The sequence below is a fragment of the Polistes canadensis genome, unplaced genomic scaffold (assembly GCF_001313835.1).
Source record: "Polistes canadensis isolate GaletaPanama2010 unplaced genomic scaffold, ASM131383v1 scaffold_7, whole genome shotgun sequence".
Lineage (NCBI taxonomy): Eukaryota > Metazoa > Arthropoda > Insecta > Hymenoptera > Vespidae > Polistes > Polistes canadensis.
Window position 1 is genome coordinate 610,846 of NW_014569554.1, and position 27,493 is coordinate 638,338.

At 31.6% G+C, this 27,493-nt stretch overlaps 2 protein-coding genes across 11 annotated transcripts; one reads left to right on the forward strand and one right to left on the reverse strand.

Moving 5' to 3' along the window:
- LOC106790491 (serine protease snake-like) lies at positions 1 to 1,029 on the forward strand. Its single transcript, XM_014755438.1, has 3 exons — positions 1 to 384; positions 509 to 678; positions 837 to 1,029. Exons 1-3 carry the CDS (start codon positions 144 to 146, stop codon positions 1,002 to 1,004), a joined length of 579 nt encoding a protein of 192 aa, XP_014610924.1. The 5' UTR covers positions 1 to 143; the 3' UTR covers positions 1,005 to 1,029.
- LOC106790456 (neurexin-2) lies at positions 293 to 26,697 on the reverse strand. 10 transcript variants are annotated; one of them, XR_001382084.1, is made up of 31 exons: positions 26,253 to 26,697; positions 19,077 to 19,836; positions 18,335 to 18,579; positions 15,356 to 15,687; positions 14,748 to 14,908; positions 14,538 to 14,641; positions 13,837 to 14,189; positions 13,587 to 13,755; positions 13,150 to 13,265; positions 12,758 to 12,864; positions 12,281 to 12,626; positions 11,843 to 12,120; positions 11,508 to 11,751; positions 11,183 to 11,413; positions 10,691 to 11,098; positions 10,394 to 10,597; positions 9,908 to 10,307; positions 9,591 to 9,838; positions 9,248 to 9,523; positions 8,769 to 8,968; positions 8,396 to 8,693; positions 8,161 to 8,311; positions 7,844 to 8,009; positions 7,606 to 7,765; positions 7,348 to 7,526; positions 6,813 to 7,245; positions 6,543 to 6,574; positions 5,664 to 5,891; positions 3,877 to 3,995; positions 2,786 to 2,849; positions 1,505 to 2,441 (listed from the first exon to the last, which is right to left on the reverse strand). XR_001382084.1 is itself a non-coding variant. In XM_014755421.1 (30 exons), the coding sequence occupies exons 4-30, from the start codon at positions 15,672 to 15,674 to the stop codon at positions 332 to 334; spliced, it is 5,931 nt and encodes a 1,976-aa protein (XP_014610907.1). In that variant the 5' UTR covers positions 15,675 to 15,687; positions 18,335 to 18,579; positions 19,077 to 19,836; positions 26,253 to 26,697; the 3' UTR covers positions 293 to 331. The 10 variants fall into 10 exon arrangements, 8 of the variants coding, with proteins under 8 accessions (XP_014610907.1, XP_014610893.1, XP_014610868.1 ...); XR_001382083.1 differs by having other exon boundaries at positions 6,498 to 6,577; XM_014755421.1 differs by lacking the exons at positions 1,505 to 2,441; positions 3,877 to 3,995 and adding an exon at positions 293 to 339 and having other exon boundaries at positions 6,498 to 6,577.
- Between the last annotated feature and the right edge of the window lie 796 nt (positions 26,698 to 27,493).

The window sequence follows — 27,493 nt, forward strand, 5'->3', positions numbered from 1 at the left end:
CTTAGAATTAATTTATTTATTTGAATGAATTTAATTATTGCTTGGCTTATGTATAAAATGTTGTTTATGGTGGACAATTAGATCGATCATTTTTGTAAAGAAAATTTTGTTATTATTGTTGCATTTTCAGAGGTCCTGCGACAATGGTACGAGTAGGTATGAAGAATTTAGAAGAAAACGAAGATAGTTTGCAAGAAAGAACAATAATACGCAGAATAAAGCATCCAGATTATCGATTACCTTCCAAGTACCACGATTTGGGTTTGATAGAATTAGATCGACCTTTGGAATTAAATCCACGAGTTAGACCAGCCTGTCTTGAAGTTCATTTTCAACCACCTGAAAAGAAAGCTATTGCAACTGGATTTGGAAAAACAGCGTTCGGTTGGTAAAATATTCAATAAACTACGTTATTAATTTTATTTCATAAAATCAAAGGAATATGAATTAAAAATTTTCTAACAAATTAAAAACCCTAATTATATTTTTTATTCATATTTGTTTTTAGATGCAACGTCAGGTAGCAAGGATTTAATGAAAGTGCAATTGGATTATATATCGAAGAAAGATTGTAAAAAACGATATCAATTCGATTTAGGTAGTCATTATTTGCCTAAGGGATTCATACCAAATTTGTTTTGTGCTGGAGTGATGGAGGGTGGCAAAGACACGTGTCAAGTAATTGTTAAGCAAAAAAATAAAAAAATCTAATATTATCAAAACTACAATTAGTAAAGATATTTTTCAATAATTTTTGATTTATACAAATGTTAATTTAATCCAAAATTATTAAATGTCTTACGATATTAATAAATTTGTTTCTCTTTAATTTATAGGGTGACAGTGGTGGACCATTGCAACGAGTACTCATTCATCCTTATTGCACTTATAGCATCGTCGGTATCACAAGTTTTGGAAAATTTTGTGCATTCAAAAATTCACCAGCTGTTTATACCCGAGTCAGTTCATATTTGGATTGGATTGAATCAATAGTTTGGCCATGAACGAATGAAACAAGATTCATTATAATAGAATTTAAAATAACAATGTATTATATATGTCATATTTAGTTTTTATGTCTGTCTTCAGAAATGCCTTTCTACATATATATTTACAAAAATAGCTATTATTAGGAACTCAAGTTAAAGAGGATTAAAACGAGTAGACTATGTAATATTTAAACGAATATATTACGAATTCGTAAGCAACTTTTTCTTAACGATGTATATAAAGTGATATCTTATTTACGATTCTTTAGAAAGAAAGAACTTTTTCTACACATTTTGTAGAATATGTATTAAATTATTATGTTACAATGTATCTATACATTTTTATGTATTACTACATTCATAATATATTCAATACATTCTCATACTAATGTATTTTATTTGTAGTTTATTTTATGTATAACATATAATAATAATAAAATTTTAAAATTAAAATTGTAAAGGAAACATGATAAATGGTAAGGAGTAATGGTTTAAAAAAAGATACTAAAATACTCCGTACATTATATCACTGTATTTGTTATACATTTACTACTTCTTCTTTTATTCTTAATAATTAATATTATTAATTATTTTTATTGTACAATTTTTTGATTTTGTTTCTTTAATTTTTGTCTTTAATTTTTAATTTTTTAACAATTTACTACGACGATTGTAGAAATGAGAAAAAAGAACATCTTATTTGAATAATATCCTGTTTAAACTATAAGAAAGAAGAAATTAATATAACAATTATGTGTCTTCTTCTCTCACATTTACAATTAACTTCATATTCACACAAGCATACATTTTCCTCCTTAATTATCGCATTGTTTTCGCTTGTCACAGGTTTTGCTCTGAATCATTATCGTCCATTTCAATTTGACGAGCTTATCTGTGAGTTTTATGAGAAACAACACTGTATATTAGATGTATAACACATATAGAGGAAATCAAAGGAAACCTTGACTAGGTTAAGATGACGATTTTGTTATAATATACAGATATATTTCATACATACGTATTCTACTAAACTCCATGATTTTACTTTTGCATTTTCTTCTTTTAATCTTCTTCTTATATATATCTTTTATTTAAATTATTATATTTTATTTTTATTTGCGAAGACAAATAGAACACATATTTTATTCACTTTTTCAAATGTCTTCTCAAACGAATTTTGCTAATATTCGTTGAGAAAAGAAGGGAAAAAAAGAGAAAAGAAAATCTTCTCACACATTCGTATTAATTTTAATATTTTGTATTTTGTATGATTATCTCGAAGAGAGATAGGAGACGGAAGTATTTAGTCCAAGGAAAGAACGGACTCTATCGAGTTTCTATTCCTTGGTTGTAGTCTTGGACCTCCTAGATAGCTCAGAGGATTGCCGAAAGTTCGACAATCTTCTGACAAATAGATAGGGTTCATGCTCAGAACCAAGGGTTTTCTGGTATCTACAAAATCAACAAAGAAAAGAAAAGAACAAAAAGAGAAGAATAGAGAGAGTAATAAGTACTATTATTTTTAACCATGGAAAAAAAAAGAGGAAAAGATAAAGATAAATAAATTTATAAATAAGGATGTATGATGGTTGTGCATTTACCTTTTATGATCTTCTAATTTTTTTTTTTTCTAAATAATGCAATTTCAATTTTGTACAAAATGTGCTGACAATTGAAAGTAATTTGAGTTTTTCCATTTAAGTAATTTTGTAAAAAAATATTAGAAGATCTTAGAACTTAAGTGCAGTTCGCGCATGTTAGGCTATGATGAAGAAAAAAATTATAATGACACTGACCTGTAGATGTCGATGAACGTTCAGGAGCTTTCGAACGTTGTCCAGTGTCATTGCTCGTGCTAGCCTATACATATAATGAATATTCCTTTTAAATACGTTTATTTTTGTATAAATTAATATTTCCATAATATAGGAACACGAAGAGGATGCGATTAATCAATCCTTGCCATGATGCTTAGAGACAAGAAACGACATTTCGTTGGTTTTCCTGTGAGATTAGTTGTGGGTTAGTTTAAAGTAAAATGTGAGCAAATGATAATGATCGATCGATCATTTGAATTATCGATCTATCCATTCGTTGATCTTCATAATCTCAATAATAGCTGGCAACAATTTGGAGCCTGTTTATTTCAAAGCTAGTTACATACATGTAAATGTTCATTGGAAGAACACAACACATGTCCTTGCGTCTTCAAGCGAGATAACAGCATGCGATGCAATAACGTTCCTGATCGGTACACGTATACGCCAATCGATGCACAAGCGATTGTTCTTCTTTTGTATGTCAACGATTTTCACCATAAAATATGCGTACGTTTATTATTAGTATTATATAAGCCGTTCCAAGATCATAACGAATCCTTGCATGAGGCACGATAAGGTTCTTTAATTGTTGTTGTTGCAGTTGCTTTTAACAGGCATAAGGAATATATGGAAAAATGATGCATGGGGTTGAATGGTGCAAGAAACTTAGATTGGATCCGGAAAATGTGTATATGTATATAAGTATATATGTATATTATATATATATATTTTTTTGTCTTCATTTCCTTTGTACTGCACTTTTTATATAACATGCTATATAAAACATTGCCCATGAAAATGGACTTTGTCGTTAGAATTACAGAGTTATTCTTTTTTAATTAGCGATTTTCAACGCACTCATCGCGTTTCTTTCTTTGCAAGCTTCAAAATCATTCTCAAACAAGATTGTATTCGATCGATCGGTGATAATTGATTTCATATTTGAAAGAGAAAGAAATGAGGAAAGAAGAAAAATAAGGAAAGAAAAGATAATAATTCACGTGCAGGATAAGAAAAAAAAAACAAAAAGGAAAATATTAACGAAAATGAGAACAAAATAATAGTACCTCTAAAGTTCGCACGTAGAATTTGTATGGTTGGTTTCGAGAATAGTATTCGGTGGTTCGACAACGTTTTCATCGACAATATTTTCATCGACGTTCGTGCTGGACGAACTACTCCTCGGCTGAAATTATTATTACGATTTCGATTAAATTAATTATACGAGAACAAAAATTAGAATCAAAATCACTGTAAGATGATGCTACATAAATCAACTGCGATCATTTATACCGGTGTCATCTTGGAGTTATTCCTGTATCTGTTAAACTCTCTTTCATATACGATATAACCATTATTTATATATATTTATTTATGGTGTATGAATGATTCGTATAGAACAAACGATAATATCGCCACCAAAAGCACACCAATGCCAAAATTATTTTCTGCAATAGTGTGAAGCTGCTAAAAACAAACCGAACACCTATAAAACGTACACACATACACATAGGAATGATAATGACTTTTGGAATCATTTGAATGAAAATTAAATTTGAAAAATTTGTCACACGCACACTTTCATTCTTCCTGACACACATAGATACATACGTGTAAACAGTTGATAATACCATTTTTATTATCATAGCAAGCATACCAGCATACGTAACATTGTGTGCATGTACGCAAGCTCACGTGTATATGTATGTGTGTAACATAAATGTAAATTGTATATGAAATACCAAGCTGAAAAATGATCGACGAAATTCAAACGTTTAACCACAATCTGACTAATACATATTTCATAATTTTCTTTTATAATCTAGTGCGATTATATGTTTGTTTAAGCAGGCAGTGAACACACAAATCCGTGCCGCGTAAGTGTCAAATTATATGGGAATTGAATAAGTGAAATGAAAATTACAATTATGACAATTAGTACAATGATTCGTCTCCCATATAAATATTAAATTAAACGAGTTTACGTTTGTATGTGTATATGTATGTATCGATTGATAGGAAAAATTATTATTATCATCGTTTCCCGTTAATTATCTAATTAAAGTATTCTAATTTGCTTATTTTTTTTCGCTCTTATAAACGCGAATCTAGATCGAAAAATCTTAACAAATTTCTTATAACAAGATCCAAAAAATTGATCGTAAATTATCTTGTAATCGTAATGCTTAAATTTTTGATAAAGTTATTTTTACTACTATATAATAATTATTATTATCATCATCATCATCATCATCATCATCATCATTATTATTTTTATATTAATATTATCTATTTTTATTAATATATATATATAAGTAAGAGGCACTAAGGGTTTATCAATGTATTCAAACGATCTCATCCTAAATGCAGTTGAACAAACATTCTAAATCTCATTTACTTTTACGATATGTATATTCTAGGCACTAGAAGTTTCTCTTATTAATTTATATTCCTCATCTATTTATATATATATATTCTAATCGCGTAATATATTTTTTGTTCTCTAAAGAGTTCCTAGATATTTCGTGCAATTTATCTAATTTTTGAACATATTATCGCGAGGATCGATCAATCTTGCTGTTACTCTTTCAAAACGAGCTCCTCCGTGTGGCCTTTTGAACACAACAGGTACACTAAGATCTAAACTCATTGGTCTTTTTGGTGGATCCTTTTTAATACTAATAGGAGTTTTGTTAGAATTCGTATTAACGTTATTAATAGTTGTTTTTGTCGGTATACATTCAGTTTTAATTTCATTGATGCCAGTCACGGAAAAATTCGTTTGAAGGAGTCCCTTCTCTTCATTTAACGATGGATTATCGATCAAGGACATTCTTCGTGACGTATCTCTTACCGACTTCAAGAGGACCTCGTCCTCCTGGCCGTCTTCGTTATCTCCTTCTTCTTCTTCATCTTCTTCATCATCATCATCATCATCAGCAGCAGCAGCAGCATTGTTTCCTTTATCTCCATCTTGTTCTTCTTGATCATCCTCTTCCATCAAATCAGTTTTCTCGTCATTCTCATCTTCCTCTTCTTCGCATTCTTCTAATTCTGGTTCTTCTCTTAGATCCTCCATTGACTATATATCAAAAATTAGGAGAGAAAAAGAGAGAGAAGAAAAATATATATTAGAATAATATTCGATAAATCGCCGACTTTTTTTTATTTCTTCAAGAAAAGCTGTTTAAAAACTTTGTCAATTGTATTTATTGTTTTATTCGGCCTAGAATTATCTAACAATTGGTATTGTGTGTTTTTATGATCGATACTAGAAATTTATTTCTTCTCTTCCTTTTTAATTCTTGTCTAAGTTACATATTAAATACATTTTAATACGCAAAACATATATTGTATGTTGTTGGTAATTATAGTGTTAAATAGCTTTTCTTGTGTAAGTCAGCTTTTTATATTGCACGCTTTTTAATATGTATTTGGCATGGCAAAGTAGAAAAAAGAGAGAGAGAGATAGAAATAGATGTTCAATGATTCATATTTAAGAGAGTTAAAAATTCCTATTCATGTGATATTTATTTTAGAAAATTTCTGATTTTTGATAGTTATAGATTTGTTGGATTTATACTGTATTCAGAATGAGATTTGAAAGAAACATGCAAAAGCCAATTAGTAAGCCTTGCAAAAGCTTAGCATGCATTTCTTATTGAAAACAAAAAAGATATATCTTTACAAATGGGTTTGGTTTCGGAGGTTTATTGACGATGCCAGTATTTACCCCTAGCAGCTCCTTTTTCTCTGGTTCCTCGTCTGCTGTGAAATAATATTTCTATTAGAATTTATCTCGTTGGTATTAGATAAAGATAATATTAATCTTTTGCATTACAATTAAGCTTATACTTTGATAATGGTTAATTTTTTAACCGTCTACATTGAAAGATATAATCATTTGTCAGATCTCAAAAAAGTTGAAGAAATAATTATTCTTATACAAATGACGATCTCGTAATGTAAAAGATTGAAATAAATCACAAGACCAAGACATTACCTTTTATGTGAACCTTTTTATCATTCATCAATTCCTTGGGCTCGGTATTAGGGATTGGTTTGTATTCTTTAGCTGTAGCTTTAACATGAGTACCATTTGGCCTTTTCTCATCATCAGTAATTTTAAATCCAATAGTTTTAATACCAGTCGTTGTTACTAAGGAATCTGTGTACTGTTGAGGTTGCCATCTTTGTGATCCCGAAGGACTCGGTGATTTGCTAGCTGCAGCTGCTGCACTTCGTCGACGTCTTCTATCCTTTCTTGCACTTCGCCATACTTCATAAATACATCCTATCACGGCAGCGACGAATAGACAAACAAGAGCTATGAAAACGTAGGTTCCTGCACCTTGTTCTTCTTTAGTAGCGTCAGAGTATTGAGATTTGTAGAGAATCCTTTCTGGGGGATCTCCGTCCCATGCTCGATCACGTCCCTTAAAGAAAAATAAAAAGAAAGGAAGAAAACAAGAAGAAGAAGAAAATTATAGGAACAGTGTATCTTAAAAATGTAATTTTTATATAAATTATTTACTCACAACACTGTCATTTCTTTGAGACTCGATACCCCGAGGTTGTGCATGAAATACAGCACATTGTGCACTCCTAACACCACCTGGGCTAGTTGCTCTGACTGTTTCACTGCCTTGTTTTGTAAATAACATGTACTCTTCTAGTGGTTTCATTATAGGTCCACCATTAATCGAGATAACAACGTCTGCCAAAGAGATGAGATACAATATTTCTAAATTGTCAACGTTTATACTAAAATCATTGAGTTTTAGAATTATACTTACTGCTTAGGCAACCAGTGTATCCTTTATAAGCAGAAAAACGAAGATCTGTAGTATTCAGTCCACCAAGTTGAATCTCAGTCGAACCTGGATCATAGTCATCACCTTGATTGCCTGTATTGATTGCCGGGATTGGTATAAGGCTTACTTCTTGACGATCGATCTGTGATCATTTACAATAATAATAAGTAAACTCTAATTCATAGATTAATGAATTCAATTAATCTTTTCATTGACCCACCAAAAGCGTGGCTGTGCTATTTTCTCGTATATAATAAATGCTATGCCTAGCTCCATTCAAGAAGTTTCTATCGTTGAGACGTACACCATAAACCGAGCCTTCGACATCCTCTTCGAAGATCAGCTGTCCCTCCGATGTTAAGGCCACGAGTAGATAATAGCTTCTTCTGAAAAAAAGTTTTTCGAAAGACATCCCGGATTCCAGACGTCGACAATCTCTTCGCAATGATGCAATCTCTTCATCTCCGTTATCCGGAAAGAAAAGAGGTATCTCTACGTAGTGAGAAACATTAATAACAAGGGTCTTAGAGATTTTACTTGTTTTCTGTTTGCAAGAGCAACAATGCCGTTGTACGCTGCCGCAGTTCATTCGTTGAAAATGCTAGTTGTACTTTCACTTGCTTCACTTCTCCTTCTAGGTCGAATTCACGTTGAAGTACACTATCACCACTGAAATCGGCACCTTTCTCTATTGAGGGATAAAGATATTTCAACAAATGTTAAATAATTCTTACAATTTGTAGATTATTCATATTAATCATGGTGGTCTTACCATCTTCACAGTGTTCACCAAAATATGATGTTAAGTCACAATTGCAAGATGATTCTTGCCTTCCAAAGTCTTCTGTACATATACCCATGTTCTTGCAAGGCATAGCGTCACATTTCATTTGACAATTTGGAAGGACACCTTTGCTACCTTCGTGATTGGCTTCGTTGGCTAAGTTTGGTAAATCCACGTGATACTTGCCGATCATTAATCCTCGAAGACATCCTACGTATCCTTGAGTAAGATTACCTTCTTTTCCGACTCTTAGAAGATCGTCTGGATCGAAACCTCCCAAATTCATCTGTCAAAATAATGATTGTTAATCATTTTGGCAACAGCTAATAAATGAGTTATTTTTCAATGAAATCAAATTTACTTGAAAGTAATCTGTTGGTGGTGCGGGCGGTCTTTGAGGTGCTAACACTTCTTTTTCAGGATTAATCCAAGGTTTATTAGAATAAGAATCTAAGAGTATAGGAGTTGCATTCAATGTTTTGTTACATTCATTCACAATAAGTATCGTAGATTTATTTTCATGTATTATGGCTATTTGTATTGATATTCCAGTGTTAGCATCTGTTTAAAAAGAAGAAAATGTTTTTTTAAGTAAATAGTATACTGTAATATATAAAATATTAGGTTACTCCATAAGTTTTTTCCGCGCCACGCTATTTATGACTTCGAGCCAATTTTGGAAAGAGGGCATAATGAGGCTTCCTGAGGGATGTAAGAGGGTAATAGAGCAGAACGGTTCATATGTAACACAGTACATTAACCTTAAACTGAAGTTGCATAAAAAAAAAGGAAAGAACTTATGGGACCACCTAATACATGAAAATAAGAAAGGATACATACGTGGATGATGTACAGTAATATTTTTGATTTCATTACCAGCATTGAAGAGATACACGATATTGGTGCCATTCGAAATGTAAAGATGTATAAAATTGTTTAAATGATCGTTAGCATAAAGTATCAATGAATGAGTATCATAAGTTCTCAGATTAATTAATATGCTATGTTCGAACATGCTCTTCAATAATATTTTTTCTCCATCGTCGTCCGAGCCAAAATAATTTTTTTTTAGAAAAGCACCCGACGAAGTAAACGTCAAAGCTTTATTATTGATGTCTGTTCATAATATTAAGATTTATAAGTTACTGAAACTTTGAATTAATAACTATTAAAAATAACTTACTTGTTTCACAAAAAATTCCCTGATGAGCCCATTTATTTTTGCAAACACATTTAAATTTACTCCATTCTTCGACACATTTTGCACCGTTTTGACACTTGTTAGGCTGACAAGAAGGTTTGCAATCTTTTATAATCTCCGAAAGATGTACCGACATATAGCTATGGATATCTAAGATTTCACCATTTACAACAAGACCTCGGAAACATCCAATTAATCCTTCACTGACCGATGAAGTCTTCAAATGTTCTCTGTGATGAGAAAAAATCGTTCTATTATATCTTTAATAACAATTTCTATTATATTAATCGGTCACTTACGCTGTAGCACCACCGATAAACATAGAACCCTCGAACGGACCAAACTCTTCTTCAGACGTTAAATTCACCATTTGATAATCAGTGTTAATCATAAATCTAACATGATAATCATTATAATCGATCCAAATTTTTTGCCATTCTCCGTTATTCAATTTCCGCCCACTTTTTATTTCCAATTCTTGAACGGTTCCAGTGTTGAGAGTAAAGTTAAAAGTAAGCCGATATTCTGATGTCAGTGCTACCATGAACGATGGATAATTACTTCTGATTGGTGGTTGATAAAGAAGGATAGCTCTCTCTCCTGTTGTACGAAAGCTAAAAGCTATGTCCCCTTTTCGCCAACCTGGCACTTCAATATAGGATTGGGAGGTTGTAAAAGTAACGACATATTTCTGTGTGTCTGAACAAAATGAACAAAACAAACAAAATGTTCATCTTACAATCATATGATATTATCCTGTTACAATGTAAATTTTATTGACGTACTTGTCTCGACACATTCCAATGGACCTAAAGTTATACGGCCTTGAGCATCTTCTTCCAGATCTTTTTGTTGTAAAAAGACCATACCAGTGATACCTAATGAATCAGGTGTCTTGTAATAACCTTCATCGGATAGCCATTTTCCTGCATTTCCAGACGACACGTCACAGTTACAACTCATATTTTCGTCCACACAAGTTCTGTTTTCTGGAATATAATGAAAAGATCAAAATAATATAATATTTAGATATTCTTTACACTTGTTAATCATGAAAGTTATTAATAGATTAGGAAACTTACCGCTACATGGACAAGAGCCTCTATTAACATTTCCAATAAAATCAACTGTTGTTCCTTTTGAACCAAGAAACCAGGTTGCACTATGAAGTTCCAATGGTGCTTTGTAACAATCATACTTCACATATTGTTTACAATAAAGCGAATGAGAGATCAGTTCTTGAAGCATTTCTGCAGTAAATTGTCTATACGTAATACTATAGGAAAAATCAAATTGAGAGAAGGATCTAACGTCTACTTGAGATGGCAAATTATGTTCAACGATTGTCTTGGTTGAATCTTCGATAGATTGAAATTCACATTTTACTACTGCAGGTGGAAATCTTCCATTGCCATCAATGTCGATTCTGTAAACGCCATCTTGTGTGTTGTCTAACAATGCTAATTCTTCACAGGTTTTTCTATATTGTGCTGCAATGAAAATTAATTATCATAATTATAGTTAATTTACAGTTATTGTATTTTTGTTTTAGATAAGATAGATAGGACGTTTACCAAAATGGCAATTTTTTCCAATATAACCGGTGTCCGTACAATCACAAGTAATTCGATCTTCTTTTACAGAACATTTACCACCGTGTTCACAAGTATTTGGTCTTTTACATGGGTCAACGAATTGGCAATTATCCAATGCTACTTCACCGACAACTCTTTCAGTATTTATAATGTATCTAGGTTCAATGTTTTGTCCATTTACTTGAATATCTCGCATGCAACCTACTAAACCTGATTACAAAATAGATCATGATTTGTTAATCACTTAATTTAATTTAATATCTTTCTTTTATTTTTGTATCTATTGTTGAATAGGTTTACTTACCAGCATTACTTTTGCCACTTCCAATGATTACCTTGTTATCCAATTCAAAAATCATAGAAGAAAGTTGCTTGGTCTGTTTATTTCTATAATCGACTAGAATGTTTAACTCGCCTTTTGTATAATTTAGTTCAACAGCGTGCCAGGAAGTGTTGTAAGGTGGAAATTTGACAGCAGTTGATACTGTAATATTTTCTATTAAGGCAGGTATCAATTGAAAACGTATTTCGTCGTTAACCAAGCGAAGCTAAAAACAATAAGTAAAATTTAACAAATAATTATGTCACAATATACCTCATTTTTTTTTTTAAATCATTTATTGAAAACAATCTTATTACCTCCCAATAACCAAGTCCCTGTTCACTATGGACTTCTCCCGATGCAATAACTGCAATTGGTTTGGAACTTTTAAAATCAAAGTTTAACTTAAGAGAATCCGTTTTCTCAATAGGCCACCAAATATGACTTCCTGCGAAAGGGTACGTAATAGGAATGACCTCAACGTCGGCCTCGTAATACTCCGGTTCTAGCACGCCGATATAATGAACCATAGGATTAGATCGTTTCAATTCATAGATGATCGACTTGTCGTTAAAGAATACGTATTTCAATGATCCTAAAAAGCAGTTTTATTCGTTTACCTTAAATCACTTCTTTTCGATATTAAAAAAAAAAAAAAACCAAAAATAAAACTTCATTTTTAAATAAGAATTTGTAATTTTGATCAATTATTTATCATGATCAAAAAGCCAAAAAATGTTGAAACTCGTACGAACCTACAAAATTGTTATACGACACCAAACCCTTTTTCTTATGAAGCTCTGGTCCACCACCGATATATATTTCAGGATCTATAATCATATTATAATTTTCCCCAGGTATCTTGAGTACTTTAACTTCCTCGTCCAAACTAACAAATACCCATGAACTATTGTGGAAGATGGTTAAATTGTTCCAATGATCGGATGTAACGTAATCGCCAAGCTCCGTATGAATTTTGGAATCATGACCAAAGTCTAATTCAACGACAACCGAATCGTTCAAAATGGATGCTGCTATGTAATGCGGTGTACCATCTATCTCACCAGATGCATAAAATAATGCCGAGTCGTCGAATTTAGTCTGAAAAATTGATTAACATTTCAAATCACAGTTGGTAATAGTTTATTCGAAGTATTAATAATAGCAAGTTTAAGTCTCATCAATTCTGATGCACGGCTCTAGATATTGTTATTTGTATCATTAGTTTTTACCTTGAAAGCCAAGCTGATCCTGTTAACGGAGGAATGAACACGGTCTTTCCAATCGTAAACTCGAAAGGACACGTACGAAGATCCCCTCAACGTTAAAATCGTGGCCGCTGAAAAATGATTTTACATTTGGAAGTCCATTAGTTTTAACTATCAAAGGGATCAAGCAATCCTTTGATTGCTTTACAACAGACGACGTTTGACGGATCGGCTTTATCTCAGTTCTTAAAACGTCCCCATTTGCATTAGTCGTGTACATTGTAAAAAAAGAGAACTAACTTTTGGTCAGGAGATACGAAGCTATACTAATCTTAACTGATACATTTTAATGGTAATAATAATAATAATAATAATAATAATTTTCTTTTCAAAAATATATTTCTTTTGTTACATACTGTAGACGTCACAACGCTCGCCCTCGTATTTCGTTCCAAAACAGTCACATGTCAGACTGTTATAATGATTGACACATTGGTCGGCCATAAAGCAAAGGTTTTCCCTTGTCCTGCACCTGAACGATCATTGGATATTTAATTTATCTTGAAGTAATCAATTGAATCAATCAGTGACTCTCTATAAGGTGTATTATCGTTGAAAATTATTTATAAAATTTGAATATTAATTGATATGCCATGCTCAATGTTTAAATAATGTTCCATATTGTGTTTTTCTTTTTCCTTTTTTTTTTTCCCCAATAAATTTGTCTTATAGAGAGTTACTTAAAGGGTTAATGATGCAATAGGATTTATAATATTATAATTGATGTATGAATAAACAATATTTAAATGCAGATGACGACTTTAGTCGGTCAAAGAACAGGAAAGTGACGTACTTGTCGATGCAACCCTCCTTCACATTTTCATGCTTTGTTGCAATTAACGGTCGAATAGGTAACAAGTCACTTGCCGACTTGCCGGAACTGAGGACCATGTCTCTGATGCAACCGACAAAAGATTCTATGATATATTTTACTCCGTGTAGACGCTCCTCTGAACTTAATCCTAATCGAAGAGAAAATAGGATTAAGATTGGACGCGAGAATGGTAAAATGGAAAGGAAAAACTGTTTCCATTGTGTTTTACCTCCTATAAGAACAACGGATGCCAGTTCTTCCGAAACACCATAATTGACGACACGTTCGAGAACTTCCAAACTAGTCTCTGCTTGCTTTTCGTCGACCCTCGCGATTAGTTTAGCTCCGTGAACGTCTATTCTAACCAGAACACTGTGCCACTCGTCTCTGTTAAGTCCTTCACCGACGGTAATACTCGTTGATATTTTTCCAAACACGTGTACTACTTTCAATTGACCCTTCTCAACTATCACGTAAAGCGCGTAAGGTTCTAAACCCTCTGGACGATCTTTCACGCTGTGGTAAACGAGCAAACCGTGTGGTAATTTCGTTCGAAATTTGAAAGATATTTCACGGCATAATCTGTGAGATTATAATAAACATTTATTTTTATTCAATTAGTTGTTTCTCTCGTCGAAAAATAAAATTATTAATAAATAGGTATCTTAGGGAATTTGGACATTCAAAAGAAATAGAACTTCGTTTTGATATAACTTACGTTATAACGTTTATTTATTATTTACGTATAAACATTAATTTTTATTACTTACGTATAAACGTTAATAACGTTTGACAACTTATCAAAACGAAGTTCTATTTCTTTTGAATGTCCAAATTTCCTAAGATACCTATTTATTTATTTTTATTGTTTTATCATCTGTTGTTTTTTTCTTTTTTCATTTAGTTAACATTCCAGAGATTCCGTCATACCTCAATTGGAAGGTCTTTATCCCACTGCCATCTAGTTGAATGAACGTGTTACTTTGTGCAAACATGAACGTCTTCTCGTATCCTGATTCCATGAATGTCAATTCCTTTTAATCCGGGAAAAAAGAAAATTGGTCGTACGCGGGTAGTTTTAATAATCATCTCATTTTAATGCGAGGAAAGTTGTTGAGACGAGTCTGAGATTTGCCTCACCTTTCCTCGTTCTTCCTTTGGTACTGGTGGCCTTGTTGGTTCGGGTGGTGTGAACGTAGGTCTTGGAGTACTTGATGTAGTTATGGGTGGTGTACTACTCGTCGGAATACTCGTTGTTACAAATACGCCTCCTTTTGTTACCAGGTAAGGTGGTAGGGTGTCTAACAATCATTTCCATCTTATACCAGTGTTTTATCAATGTGTCCCTCTTATGATAGTAAACGTCTACATTTAATACTAATAATACCGATGCTTCATGTATATCTATATTTACCACAGTGGATCAAATGATCCGTCTTTAAAAGTCATATTTTTTACGATGAAAATATATATAACATTTATGCAATACAAATTTTAGATTCACAAGCTTAAGAAGAGTCATTTGACTCATCGTGATAGGTTTACTGTTAACTATATTATCATGATTCTATTTTTGTAATAGATTTACAATTGTCTTATTAATTGAAACTAATAATTCTTTTTTATTAACTAGAATTACACGCTAAACAGATGTGTTAGATTTTGTATTGTTGTTTAATACTAACAGTATAATAAACAAGGAATTTATTGTGATATATAATAAATAGTTTGTGAAATAAAATACTCACGATCAGGACCACCGATACAATAATGAAGACACTCAGCTTCAGAATTGAATCTATTCTCATTTCCTAAACAACTTCCATAGGGAAACATCTTGCATTTTCCCTCAGCTTTATGAAAAGACCACTTATATACATAATGCTTGCAAGGTCCTTGAACCTGCTTTTCTAGGCATCTCTCTGGTATTGGTTTCTTCGTTGTAGTGATTGCTACCGTCTCCTCGATCGATTCTGATTCCGAGGAGGCTGTTAGATTCGCTGGAACCTTTCCAAGGATGTTCAGCAAGACAAGGATCCCGAAGATCCTCTTCTCGCGTCTGGTCATCCTTCTTCATTCGCTAAAATCGATCCCATTTTTATAAGCTTTTTATTTTTTCTTATTGATAATATCGCAATAGTAGAGAACGATTTCTTTTTATTTGAATTTTTCTTTGTCAACTTTTAATATTAAATTGTTTAATCTATTGACATTTGTTATATTAAAATCTTCAGAGTTATTTTACATACGTACGTAAAATAGATAAAAGAAAAAAAGAAGAAAAAGAAATGAATGGTTAATTTTGTAAAATTCTTTCTTTTTCTCCTTTATTTTGAGGTTTAGAATCGATCTCACGTTTTCTTGCATGAAACGAAGCTTTTAAGATTCAGAACGCACGAACGCGCCCACGTATCTTTCCATAAAGCGCTTAAAATCTTCATCCTTCCGGTATACCTCGCAATGGTTAAAACCCACCTCGATATGCTATTGTAGATGCATTTTTATGATTGTGACAACTGCTTTTGGATTTACGACTTCCCTTTCGTTTATCAGGTACATAATATACAAGAATCACGTTCTTCATGAATTACGTAACTCTCGTTATATATCTATTGTTGTTTTAAACTCTCTTGAATGAAATCAACATTACAAACGATAAAGAGGGCCCCATAAGTCGTTAGGTGAATTTCAAATATCAATTCGTCTATATCTCGAAACTATTTGTTTCTCATATCGTCAAATTAAACGTCCAAAAATTGTTTACAAATCGAATAAATTAGCTTGGAAACACACAAATAATTGTGATTTTAAAAAATTACACGGGGAAAATGTTTAATTTAGTAGAAGCGAATTTTTGGGGTCGATGCTATGATTATAATTAACGACATTTTATAACACGAAAAATAATTATCATGTAAGGATATAATTAATTTTTTGTGTTCAGATTGTATAATATCTTTATATTATATTGAACTTGAATTATCGACGAATACTGTGATAGTAATTTTTCTTTTTTTTTCCACAAACGCGAAAACAACGATGTTAAATAGGAAAGCAATCATTGGTTAATATAAAATATGTTGTACGAATGGAATGAAATAGAAAAAAAATTTGATTCTTTCGTTCTCTCTGGATGAATAATCGCGCGTGGGACAAAGTCTCACATGATGAACGATTCTACGAGGTCAATTGAATTGGATCGTCGAAGTAGAGTTCTCTCTCTCTCTCTCGCACTCTCTTTTTTCTTTTTTTCTCTTTCTGACTCGTCTTATAGATATAAATTTCGGTTCTTCGTATGTACTTCCGACCTGGCATAATAATATCAATGACTCTTCCTGGAAGATGAATAGGATAACTCGACTCACAGATCCGGATGTGTACTCGTACGTGAAAATATTTAACATTTTCTTTTTTCTTTTTTTTTCGTCAAATTTCAAATAACAATTTATTTTACACAGTATACGTATAAAAGTGTTGGTAACGTAAAATTAGTGCAAATAATATATATAGACGCGAATGCAAGTATCACGCGAGAACCTTGAAAGATTTAATCTGTTAAAAAGGGAAAAGAAATGAAATAAAATGAGAAAAAGGCCTATATAAGACGATCATTCTTTGTGACCAAATATCATTCAATGTGTGTGTGTGTACATTAATATTTATAATAATATAAAAAAATTTTTAATATCACTTTTTTTTTCTTATTTTCTCGTGTATCAAGGAATGATTAAATTTATATATATGAAGAGTTCAGTAATGAAGATTATTTTTTTTTTTTTCATAGAAGCACATATTTGTTAAGTTATAAAAAGAAAAGATTTAGTTTCGCGTTAGGATTTCAGAGTGTCGATAGGTGTACCGTCGTCCATAATACTGTAGAAAATAACGGAAACGATCGTTCAAGCGTAATCAAGAGAACTACGAGAGTGATCTTCGACGTTTCTCTATCTAAGAAGATCAAATGAGGTTTGATACATTTTATTTGAATTATCAAACGCGTACAAATTTTTAAATCTCTGGGATAAGCTATCTCGTTCAAAATTTGTTCTATAATTGAGCTTTAATCGCGTGTGGCGAAATATTGTACAAGATAGGAAACTTATTTTAAAAATTCTTTATAAATATAATATATTAAAATATATTACACACATAAAAAATAAGTATTGTTTATAGCTACACACACACAGGAAAAAAAGAATATCTGAAGTAAATCTAAATCAATAAAATTGTACATTATAAAACATTTCAATTTCACGGACTACGAAAGGCCACTACCGTCAAAGTATTAGACAATAAAAGAGAGAAAGAAAGAAAAAAAGAAAGAAAGAAAGAGAAAGAGAGAGAGAGAGAGAGAGAGAGAGAGAGAGAGAAGAGGAAGAAAGAGAGCAAGTTCCAGCGGCAATTTCAATTAAATCACATTAAACTCAATCTAATTTCATCAGAGCGAAATCAACGTCGATGGTATATAAATTCAGAATGTTTCAACGAGTGAATTGTGGAAAAGGGGAAAAGGGAGAGGGAGTGGGAGAAGGAGAGGGAGAAGAATAAGAATAAGAGTAGTTAGAAAAAGAGATAATGAGAAATTGTGAAAAAATACAAATAAGATTAAGATTCAGATATTGATCAGGGAAGATCTTAAAACACTGCAAAACATAAAGTGTTGCGTCAAGGGCATACAGTTTGGTCAGAAGAGCTCGCTCGCTCACTCGGTGCACAAATCTGCGTACCTTCGTGCGCCGTGGTCCAGATGAGATCGCGGCTCGTTGTCGTTCAACACCAGAGCAAAGTCACAACAGCAGCTGCAGCAACAGTAGCAGCAACAGCAACAGCACCAGTAGTAATAGTAGTAGTATAGTAGCAGAGTAGCAGGATGTGACGTCAGAAGGCCCCCGACAAGCACCGACGTTCGACTCTGCCGGCTGCGAGTCAATTGTCTTTTTCTGTCACACCGACGTACACCATTACAGGAATCCTGTGCATCGATGATGGTGTGCACACGCGCACAATATACACAAATATATTTATGTTCTTATATTTGATATACCTTATATATCTTATATATATATATATGTTATCATCAAGGTTTAACGAAGTGTAGATGTATAGTGTTTTGAATATTATAAATAGAAAAAAAAATGTATGTCTGCTTAATAAAAAAAAAAGACACTGAACTTTAGAGATTAAGTTGCTGAAGAAGTCCCAATAAAGGGACGAAACATCCAACTTATTAAAACGAAGTTCTATTTCTTTTGAATGTCCAAATTCCCTAAGATACCTTTTTATTATGTTATGTATGTATATATGTATGCAGTGTATATATGTATAATTTGTTTCAGTATAATATATGTGTTGTGATCATTTATGTGGGAGTTTGGATTTTCATATTGTTCTAAAAACATAAGTGTATATATAAGTATATATATATATATATGTAGAGCGAGATTTTAGAAAATTGAAAGTATTATATACGTATGATCCCGTATGTATGGGTATACGCGCGCGCGCGCGCGCTCGCACGCACGCACACACAACGCGTAACACCTCCACCACTTCGAACGAAGCTTCTACCACTTGTATCTCCTCGTCTTCTCTTCCTCTTTCTCTTCTTCCTCCTCCACCACCACCTCCTCCAGCACCTCCTCTACTTCCAGCAGCAGCAGCAGCAAGTAGACACTAATTTATTAATACCACTCTCTGACCGCTACTACTCTCCACGGTTACTCATCACGGTTTATTGACTTTCATTGCGATCTCGTCTCGTACGACGCGAACCTTCCTTTCGTCCTTTTCCACCCCCATTCGTGTGTCACTATTTTTCTTTCTCTCACTCTCTCTCTCTTTCTTTCTCTTTCTCTTTATCTTTATCTTTATCTTTTTTTTCTTATTTTTCTACTTCTTATTTTATTTTTATATATTTTTATATCTTTCTTCTTTTATTTCATTATACCATTTCGTTTTCTTTCCAGTTGTCTCTTTATTAAATTTTTTAAATGAACATTACAACACGTTAATTTAATTGTTACTCATTTTGCTACATTATCAACAACCCCTTGTCTATTATTATATATTTATATCAAAGTTTTAATTACATTTTCTCCGGGCTTCTTGTGTGTGTTATTTTCTTCTCCTTTATACGGATAAGACCAGTGATTAGAATTCACTTCTTCGTCCCGTTTGTTCGATCTTTTTATTTTTTTTTTGTGTTTCTTATATGTATCAGGAAATCGGTCTGCAAGCAGATAAATGAAAAATCACCTTACTATTTATTTTATTCTTCTATTTTTTTTGTTGTTTCTTTTTTTCGTGACTTCTTTAAGCTTAATAATAATTAGTTAGTATAATTTTACGATCAATAGAAAATGCGGAATTAATTTTTTTCTTTTTTAAATCACCTAGGAACTTTTTTAGCTCCGCTCTAATAATAATAAAAAAAAAAAGAAAAAAAAAAAAAATAAGAAATTTACTAAGAAAGATTTCTCACCGAACAAATTATTTTGCAATCTAATTGCAATCGTTAATTAAGGTAAAATCTTAAAGAAAAAAAGAAAAAAAAAGAAACGGGAATATATATCTTATCAATGTGGGTTTATGAAGGATAGGATAAATTCTTTCACAGCCTTGCATCTATTATTTATATTACTCGTATCACGTGTGCCTGGTACCGCTTTTCTACGACGAGAAAGAGACAATAGTGCGTGGAACAACCTGTTACTTCTCGTTCGTTCGTTCGTTCGTTCGTTCGTTCGTTCGATCAAGAAATTTAGTCCTCGCGAATAAGAACGAGCAAAAGGCGAGTCATACCAACGAATGAAAAATACTTTCGTAATTATGACAGGCGTAACAATTGCAAAACGCGTTAGCCAAGTGTTTCTTTTTTTTTTTTTTTTTAAACAACACAACGAAAAAAAAAAATAAAATAAAAAAAGAACACACATGTACACACGCACGAACATAATATGGCACGGTTACAAAATTGTTCATATTTGTTATAATATTAAAAATTGTGATCATTAAGGGCCACATTGTATAAAAATTGCATTTTTTATACAATCGTAAAACTTTTAGGTCATTGTACAGAGAAACATATACTAAATAAGCAGAAAAAAAATCAAAGCGATCGGATGATTCTTCTTCGAGTTACAACTGCAGCCAATTTGAAAAATGTAGTTTTGAGAAAAACGCGTTCAAATCCTTTCTAATCCTTGAGCGGCTACTCTTTAGAAGGCTGTAACTCTAAAACTATTTGAAATATTTATTTGAAATGTTAAAGATATAGACTATCAAAATATGCAAAAAGAAAAAATCAGTTTTTTAAAAATTTCACACTAGGTGTGCCCCTTAATTTATGAAGTAACTTTTTGAGAAGCTCGTGTCCTAGTTCATTTTTACTCGTTAATGAGGAACCATTGTTTAAAATATTTAAACTCGTATTAGAGAATCCTTTTGTTTCGTTATTTTCTTCTTTCTTTTTTTTTTCTTTTTCTTTCTGTTATAGACAATTGTACGATTATAGTGATACGAATGTCGAGTTAAGAGAACTATAGATCTTTAACGAGCTTTAAACAAAAGGAACGCGTACGATGAAAATTGTTAAAAGACCGATTTGGAATATATATGCGATGCAGCTTTTTCTTACGTAATTTGTGTTCTTCGACCTTCATTAATGAAATTACGATCTTATTTTACATCACGAAGATTGCTGCTCGAGTAATTAAGATCCATCGCACACGTTGCGTAATCGATTTGACGATTCCTACGAGTATGTTCAACGAAAAAGTTAGATAAAGTTGTAAGTGATTGTTTTTTTCTTTTTTTTGGCTCTTGCTTTTTTTTCTCTGTTAATCATTTTTTTTTTATCAATGGGGCAAGAATATTGGCCAGGCTAGAGTCACACTTTTGTATGATTTTGTTTTTCGTTTATTTTCTTGAAGAAATTTCTCATGAGATCGTAGTTTCGAATATTTAAATGTGTTGCTTAAAAATGATGTTTAGAGATTCAACGTACGTCGTTTATTATCTACCAATGACACAACATATTTTTCTTTGAACACTAGCTTAGCCGCCTAGATCATCTCCCATTAGAATTTTATTTGTAAAGGACAAATAGACTAAAACAAATTTATATAACTGATGTGAGATAACTGCACTTGGTATTATGGTAGAATGAATCAGGGATGCAGTTGCAGAAATTAATAAAAATTCAGTTATGTCAGAAACAGCATATTTAAAGTGATGTTAAACTCGTCTTCGTGTAAGCGAGCAACATTTTGAACAACACATTTAAACAGTTTTACAATTTTTTATATAAATTTTGAATAAAGCTTTAAATGACATATTATGTTTATACATAACATTTTGCATAGAATCTGCTCACGACGTTTGTACGAAAAAACTTTAGACACTGTATATGTATATGTATATGTATATAATTCGAATGTAAAATAATTACTAATAATAATTTTATCTCTTTTTCTACGTATATGCATACGTACAAGCAGAAAACGTATACAGATTTATAATATTTGTATATGTATGTGTGTATATTTAGAATAAATAAGATAAAATTATTTGACGAGATATATTTAATGATAAAAATCATCAAAGATAAATTATTTACTGATGTCGTTTTATGATCTTATTTTTAGCTCGTAAAAGGCTAGTCGAATCGATAGGTGGAACGATCGAACGCAGGTGCGTTCTAATATATACATTTTACTTCTCGTTAAACATTACATATGTGCGCATGTAACTATATATAACATGCTTGCTCTTGTATGTGTTTAATAAGTCACATAGTATATGATACCCGTTTTTCATATTCGTACGTATGCAGGACGAGACGTTTTAAGCCAATTTTCTTTTCAGATTATAAAATTACAAGCTTAGATTGTTTAAATTACAAGCTTAAATACAAGCCTAAATACAAGCCTAAAAAGATCTAGAGAAATGAAGTAATTAATTTTTTTTAAAATCATCTCGGAAATTTTGGTCCAATCCTGTACTCGTTCAATGCAGGTTAATTAAATTTGTAAATTAAAGCAATGGTAAATACGAATAACGGATTTATTCTCATACAAATTATTAACATTTATTATCTTAAAGTATATTTTATCAATTGTTACTCGTTTTGCTCGTTCATTCAACTTATCTACGAGTAATCGGTGGTGGCTTTATATTCGTATGTGAGTTTTTCTTTTATTAATAATTTTGTTTGCTTTTATTTTTTTCGTTAGAATAAATGTCAATGATTTTTTGAATTTGTCACGAGGAGGAGTACTACGTTGAGTTAGATAAAATTCGATATAGAAAAAAAAAATAGAAAAAAACATTCATTGAGATAAAAAATAAAAGAACACGATAACGTTATAAATTCTGTCGTGATCTCTTCGAAAAGGTCAAAAGTTAAATCGTTTGACAAAGATGATCAAAGAGGTCAGTTGATACTATCATTGATACTATGGTTAGATCAATCAATGTTCTTCCAGGTCAATGAACTTGAAAAATTTGTTGTCAAAATTCAACATTTCTCATGAATAAAAAAAGAAAGAAAAGAAAACTGAATGGGGTTCGTATCTATGAAAAAAACCTTATGGTGTACACATTTATGCAATTAGGCAGATAAAATGCAGACATTCTTCATTCGTATTGGATACATTTAAGGCCAATTATATGCATTTAAAAGAAAAAGAAAAAGAAAAAGAAAAAAACAAATAGAATCGACATTTTTCTTGATAAAAAGAAAATGAAATAAAGAGAAAGTGAACGTATGCATTTATGTATTAATATGTATTAAATTATGTATTATTTTATGTATTTATGCATTTCAGATGCATTACGCATTAGTATTCGAGGTTAATATTAAAATATTATATATTTGTGAAAAATTGTAGAATTTTTTGAAAGAGAAAAAAAATGAAAGTATCTGCTAATGTGGTATGTATGTATGTATATATACATATATGTACATATACTTAGGTATATTCTCCGTTAGGAGGTTTGCTCTGGTTGCTTTCGTCACGGCCTAGGATACCAGGCCGCGTGCTCGGTGCCTGCCTCTCCTTTTGTTGCCGGAAGATCGATATATCGAGCTAAACCGGTGAGTGGGTCAACGTAATATCTACGTTTCTATATTACTTTGGTATACGATAGATGAGATATATATATATTTATAACCGATCTAATTATACTTTATATCTCTTGGATATATATATATTTTAATTTAATTAAATTTGATTTATTTTTTCGATTATTTTTATATTGCTTCAATTTGCAGTTTTGTTTCTCACATCTTTCAAGTTTTACACATCTCATTATCTTTTTATATTAAATTTATTTCTTTTTTTCACAGAGAGAGAGAGTGTGAGAGAGAGAGAGAGAGAGAGAGAGAAACTGAATAAACGATTATGTCGAATATATTTTTGTTTGGACGTAGGAGAGTATTTTTTTCTTGTGATAGAGAAAAAATTGTAACGTGACGGTACATGAGTAAGGATGCTGTGTATTTTATACAGGCAAAATACAGGTCAAGGTTCGACGTACCGAATAAACCTTGACCTAAATCAATTGTGAAAAAAGAGATGATATACTTGATAAAAATTAAGCTTTAATGGTTGTAATGTTAAAAAGTTCGATGAGAGGATAATCATAAGCGAAATAAATAATTATTGTACTTGTATAAAAACGAAACACGTTTCTGTGACAATATAATTATTAATTTATAATAATTTATTTTATTACACGTGAGGTGTTTATATATGAGTATTTTTATGGATATATTTTAAAAGTCATCGAAAAGATTATCTGATTCGTTGCATCGAGTATTACAGCAAAACTTGTCTTCTTCGGTCATTCATAACGGCACGTTCTTATGAATATGTATATGTATGCACATATGTGTTATTTTATTGATCACACAAAAAAGTGTAATGAGTCATGGTACGTAGTATTATTCGTAATCACAACCACTTGAAAATCTTCTCTCTCTTTTCTTTTTCTTTATGTTGATATTAAAATACGCGCGCGTGACTGCGCACGCGTACGTGTTTTTTACCCCTTTTGCTCTTTCTTTTTCCCTTTTTTGTTTATTACTTTTTCTTTTTATTGTTCCGAAAAAAAAGTATCGAGGAAGTTGGCCCGTGTAACATAAGAAACGTGTGGCTCGTGAAACGAATCGATTAATTAGACATTATGCTACGTGTGCATTAGTGACTCGTGTGCAACTGTGCACGTGACTAAATTTATTAATCACGCGCCTTTATTCGGAGACTCACTATTTTTCTTGGTAATATTTGTTCTTTCCTTATTTACGTATATCATCTCTTTCTCTCTCTCTTTCTCTTTCTCTTTCTCTCTCTCTCTCTCTCTCTATTTTTTTTCTTTTTTCTTTCTTTTCATTGATAAACGATTTATACATAATAATTTCTTCAACGTCATTTACTCACGTGAGATTAAAATATATATGATAGAAAACTTTATAGTTTATACGAATTTAAAAATTTCGGTGTTAATTAACGATAAATTAATTAGTAATATATATGTATAATGTTTTATTTTTTTTTTTTATATGAAGCTACATTAAATTAATAATTAAACAAAAAATTGGATATTTTTTAAACATGAATTTTAAGAATTATACTATTTTGGAATGAAATTTTTTAATGCAGAGTATTTTGATTCTCAATTTTTTTTCAAGTCAATATAATATAAATAATAAGTAAACATTGAAAAAATATGGTATGATTAATTGAAAAAAAAAAGAAGAAGAGAAAATAATTATTAAACATTTGTAGTGTGTGATAGAAAAGTAAAATATACATATACAATAAGTAAGAATATAGAAACGTTATCGGAATCTTATATATGATTATGTCGGTGGGTCTTATAGGTAAGATCTCGAATTTATGCAAGGTAAACATAGTCGGCTAGTTGAAACCAGATACGCGGCACGGCATACGCGAAGTATGACAATTAGCGTCTAAAGATTGGTATAATGCGAGCGAGAAAAACTAGACAACACTTATTCTTATATACTTTTCCATATACATATATATACTTATCACATACTTCTCATCTTCTCTACTATGCATCAACGAGAAAGGGAGAAGATGCATCAACAACCACCACCCACCACCCATCACCACTACCACCACCACGTGTGCCCTCGAGAAGTATAGAGCAAAGTGCTTTCCCCATTGTTGCGATTGTTTCAGAAAAATAAGACAAAAAATTGAGGGAAAAAGAGTGATTGAACAAATACTTTTTTTTTCTTCTATTTTTCTATTTTATTTATTTATATTTTCAGTTCCCTTGCGTTTGCAACGAATTGATAACGACGATATGAATAAAATATGTTGGTCGAAAATATTGTGATTTTTGTAAAATTTTGTAATTTTTACTTATTAAATTGTTTATAATGAAAGAGATTAAAATAATATTCAAGTATATATCATGTTAATTGTTGTCCAATATTAATCGTTGGTATTAATTAACGTTCGAAGTTTCTTTTTTCAATGAATAAAATAGTATAGCATATGATGTAAGTGAGATTTTTTATCAATCCTATTTTTTTGTTATATAAAAAAGAAAAAAAAACAAAAGGTAAGACAATAAATCGTGATCGATTATATGTGTAACATAATTACTCACAAAAAGACCGTAGGAGTAGTCAGCAAAGATGTATCATCATCATCATCATCATCCTCCCCTCTTAGAATTTTGCTCCTTCAAAACTCGAAGTCTCTCCCTTATTTTTTTTTTCTTAACGACTTTCTTTTAAATCCAACTTACGTACGTGTTCTGCTTTTTTCGATAATCAATATGGTCTTATAAGTCACGATAAAGATAATATAAACGGAGTGAAGAAAATAGAATTTATTGAACGTGGATGGAAGAAAAAGGAAGGGAAGAACAAAAAAAAAGGAAAAAAAAAAATGCAAAGGAGGGTTATGGAAGAAGTAGTTAATTGATTGAACTGTTGCAAAAAGTGATAACGAAATCAAAAAGTATCCCCCCTTTTTCCGAAAAAAAAAAAAATATTCTCTCGCTTGACCAGTCGCGTAAACGTACGACCTCGAAGACGCGCGAGGATTAACTGTCGCGTTTCTGTGCACTCCGAGAGTAGTTCTCCCCTCTTTTACTAACTCCACTTGTGGGAGGGAGAAACTAAGAGAGACAGTGACACTGATAAAATGAGAGAGAGAGAGAGAGAGAGAGAGAGAAGATGACATCAATGACGGAACACCGTGTTGCTAGCCCTCACCCCCTCCTCTTTTTTTTACCCACCCACTTCTTTCCCTTGCATGGATTCTAGTATCTAATAAAAAACGGGGAGGATTAGGAATACACACACAAATTTTATCGTAAATAATAATTCTTTGTAATTTAAAAAAATTGTCTAGACACGTGGTTGTGCTTGATTATATTTTTTACGAAACAAAAAAAATTGGAAAATTTATGTCTGTTTTTTTTTTTAAGACGGATGCGCTTAGTTTTGATATATTACAAAATTAGTAATATACGATAAGATATGAAAAGAAGTATCTTTTGGGTTACTTCTATATTTGGTTGATATCATTTTTTATGATTTAAAACAAAATTCGAGTTATTATGTGGACTTGTGTAGACGAAAAAAGTTCGTAGATTTTTGTCGAGGTATCAAATGTAATTATTTTATTTTTGATTCTCCTATCATTTAACCAATGGATTTGCGATCCTCTGAGTACGCGCATTCTCACTACAGGTCTCTCTCTCTTTCTCTCTCTTTTACTTATAGAAGAGAATGACAGTGACGGATCAATGAGTGGCACCTACCGCAGCATCCCTTCTTATCAATTGTTCATTTCATCATGCTCAATACGTAATCTAAATTCTATTATCTCATTCTCTTA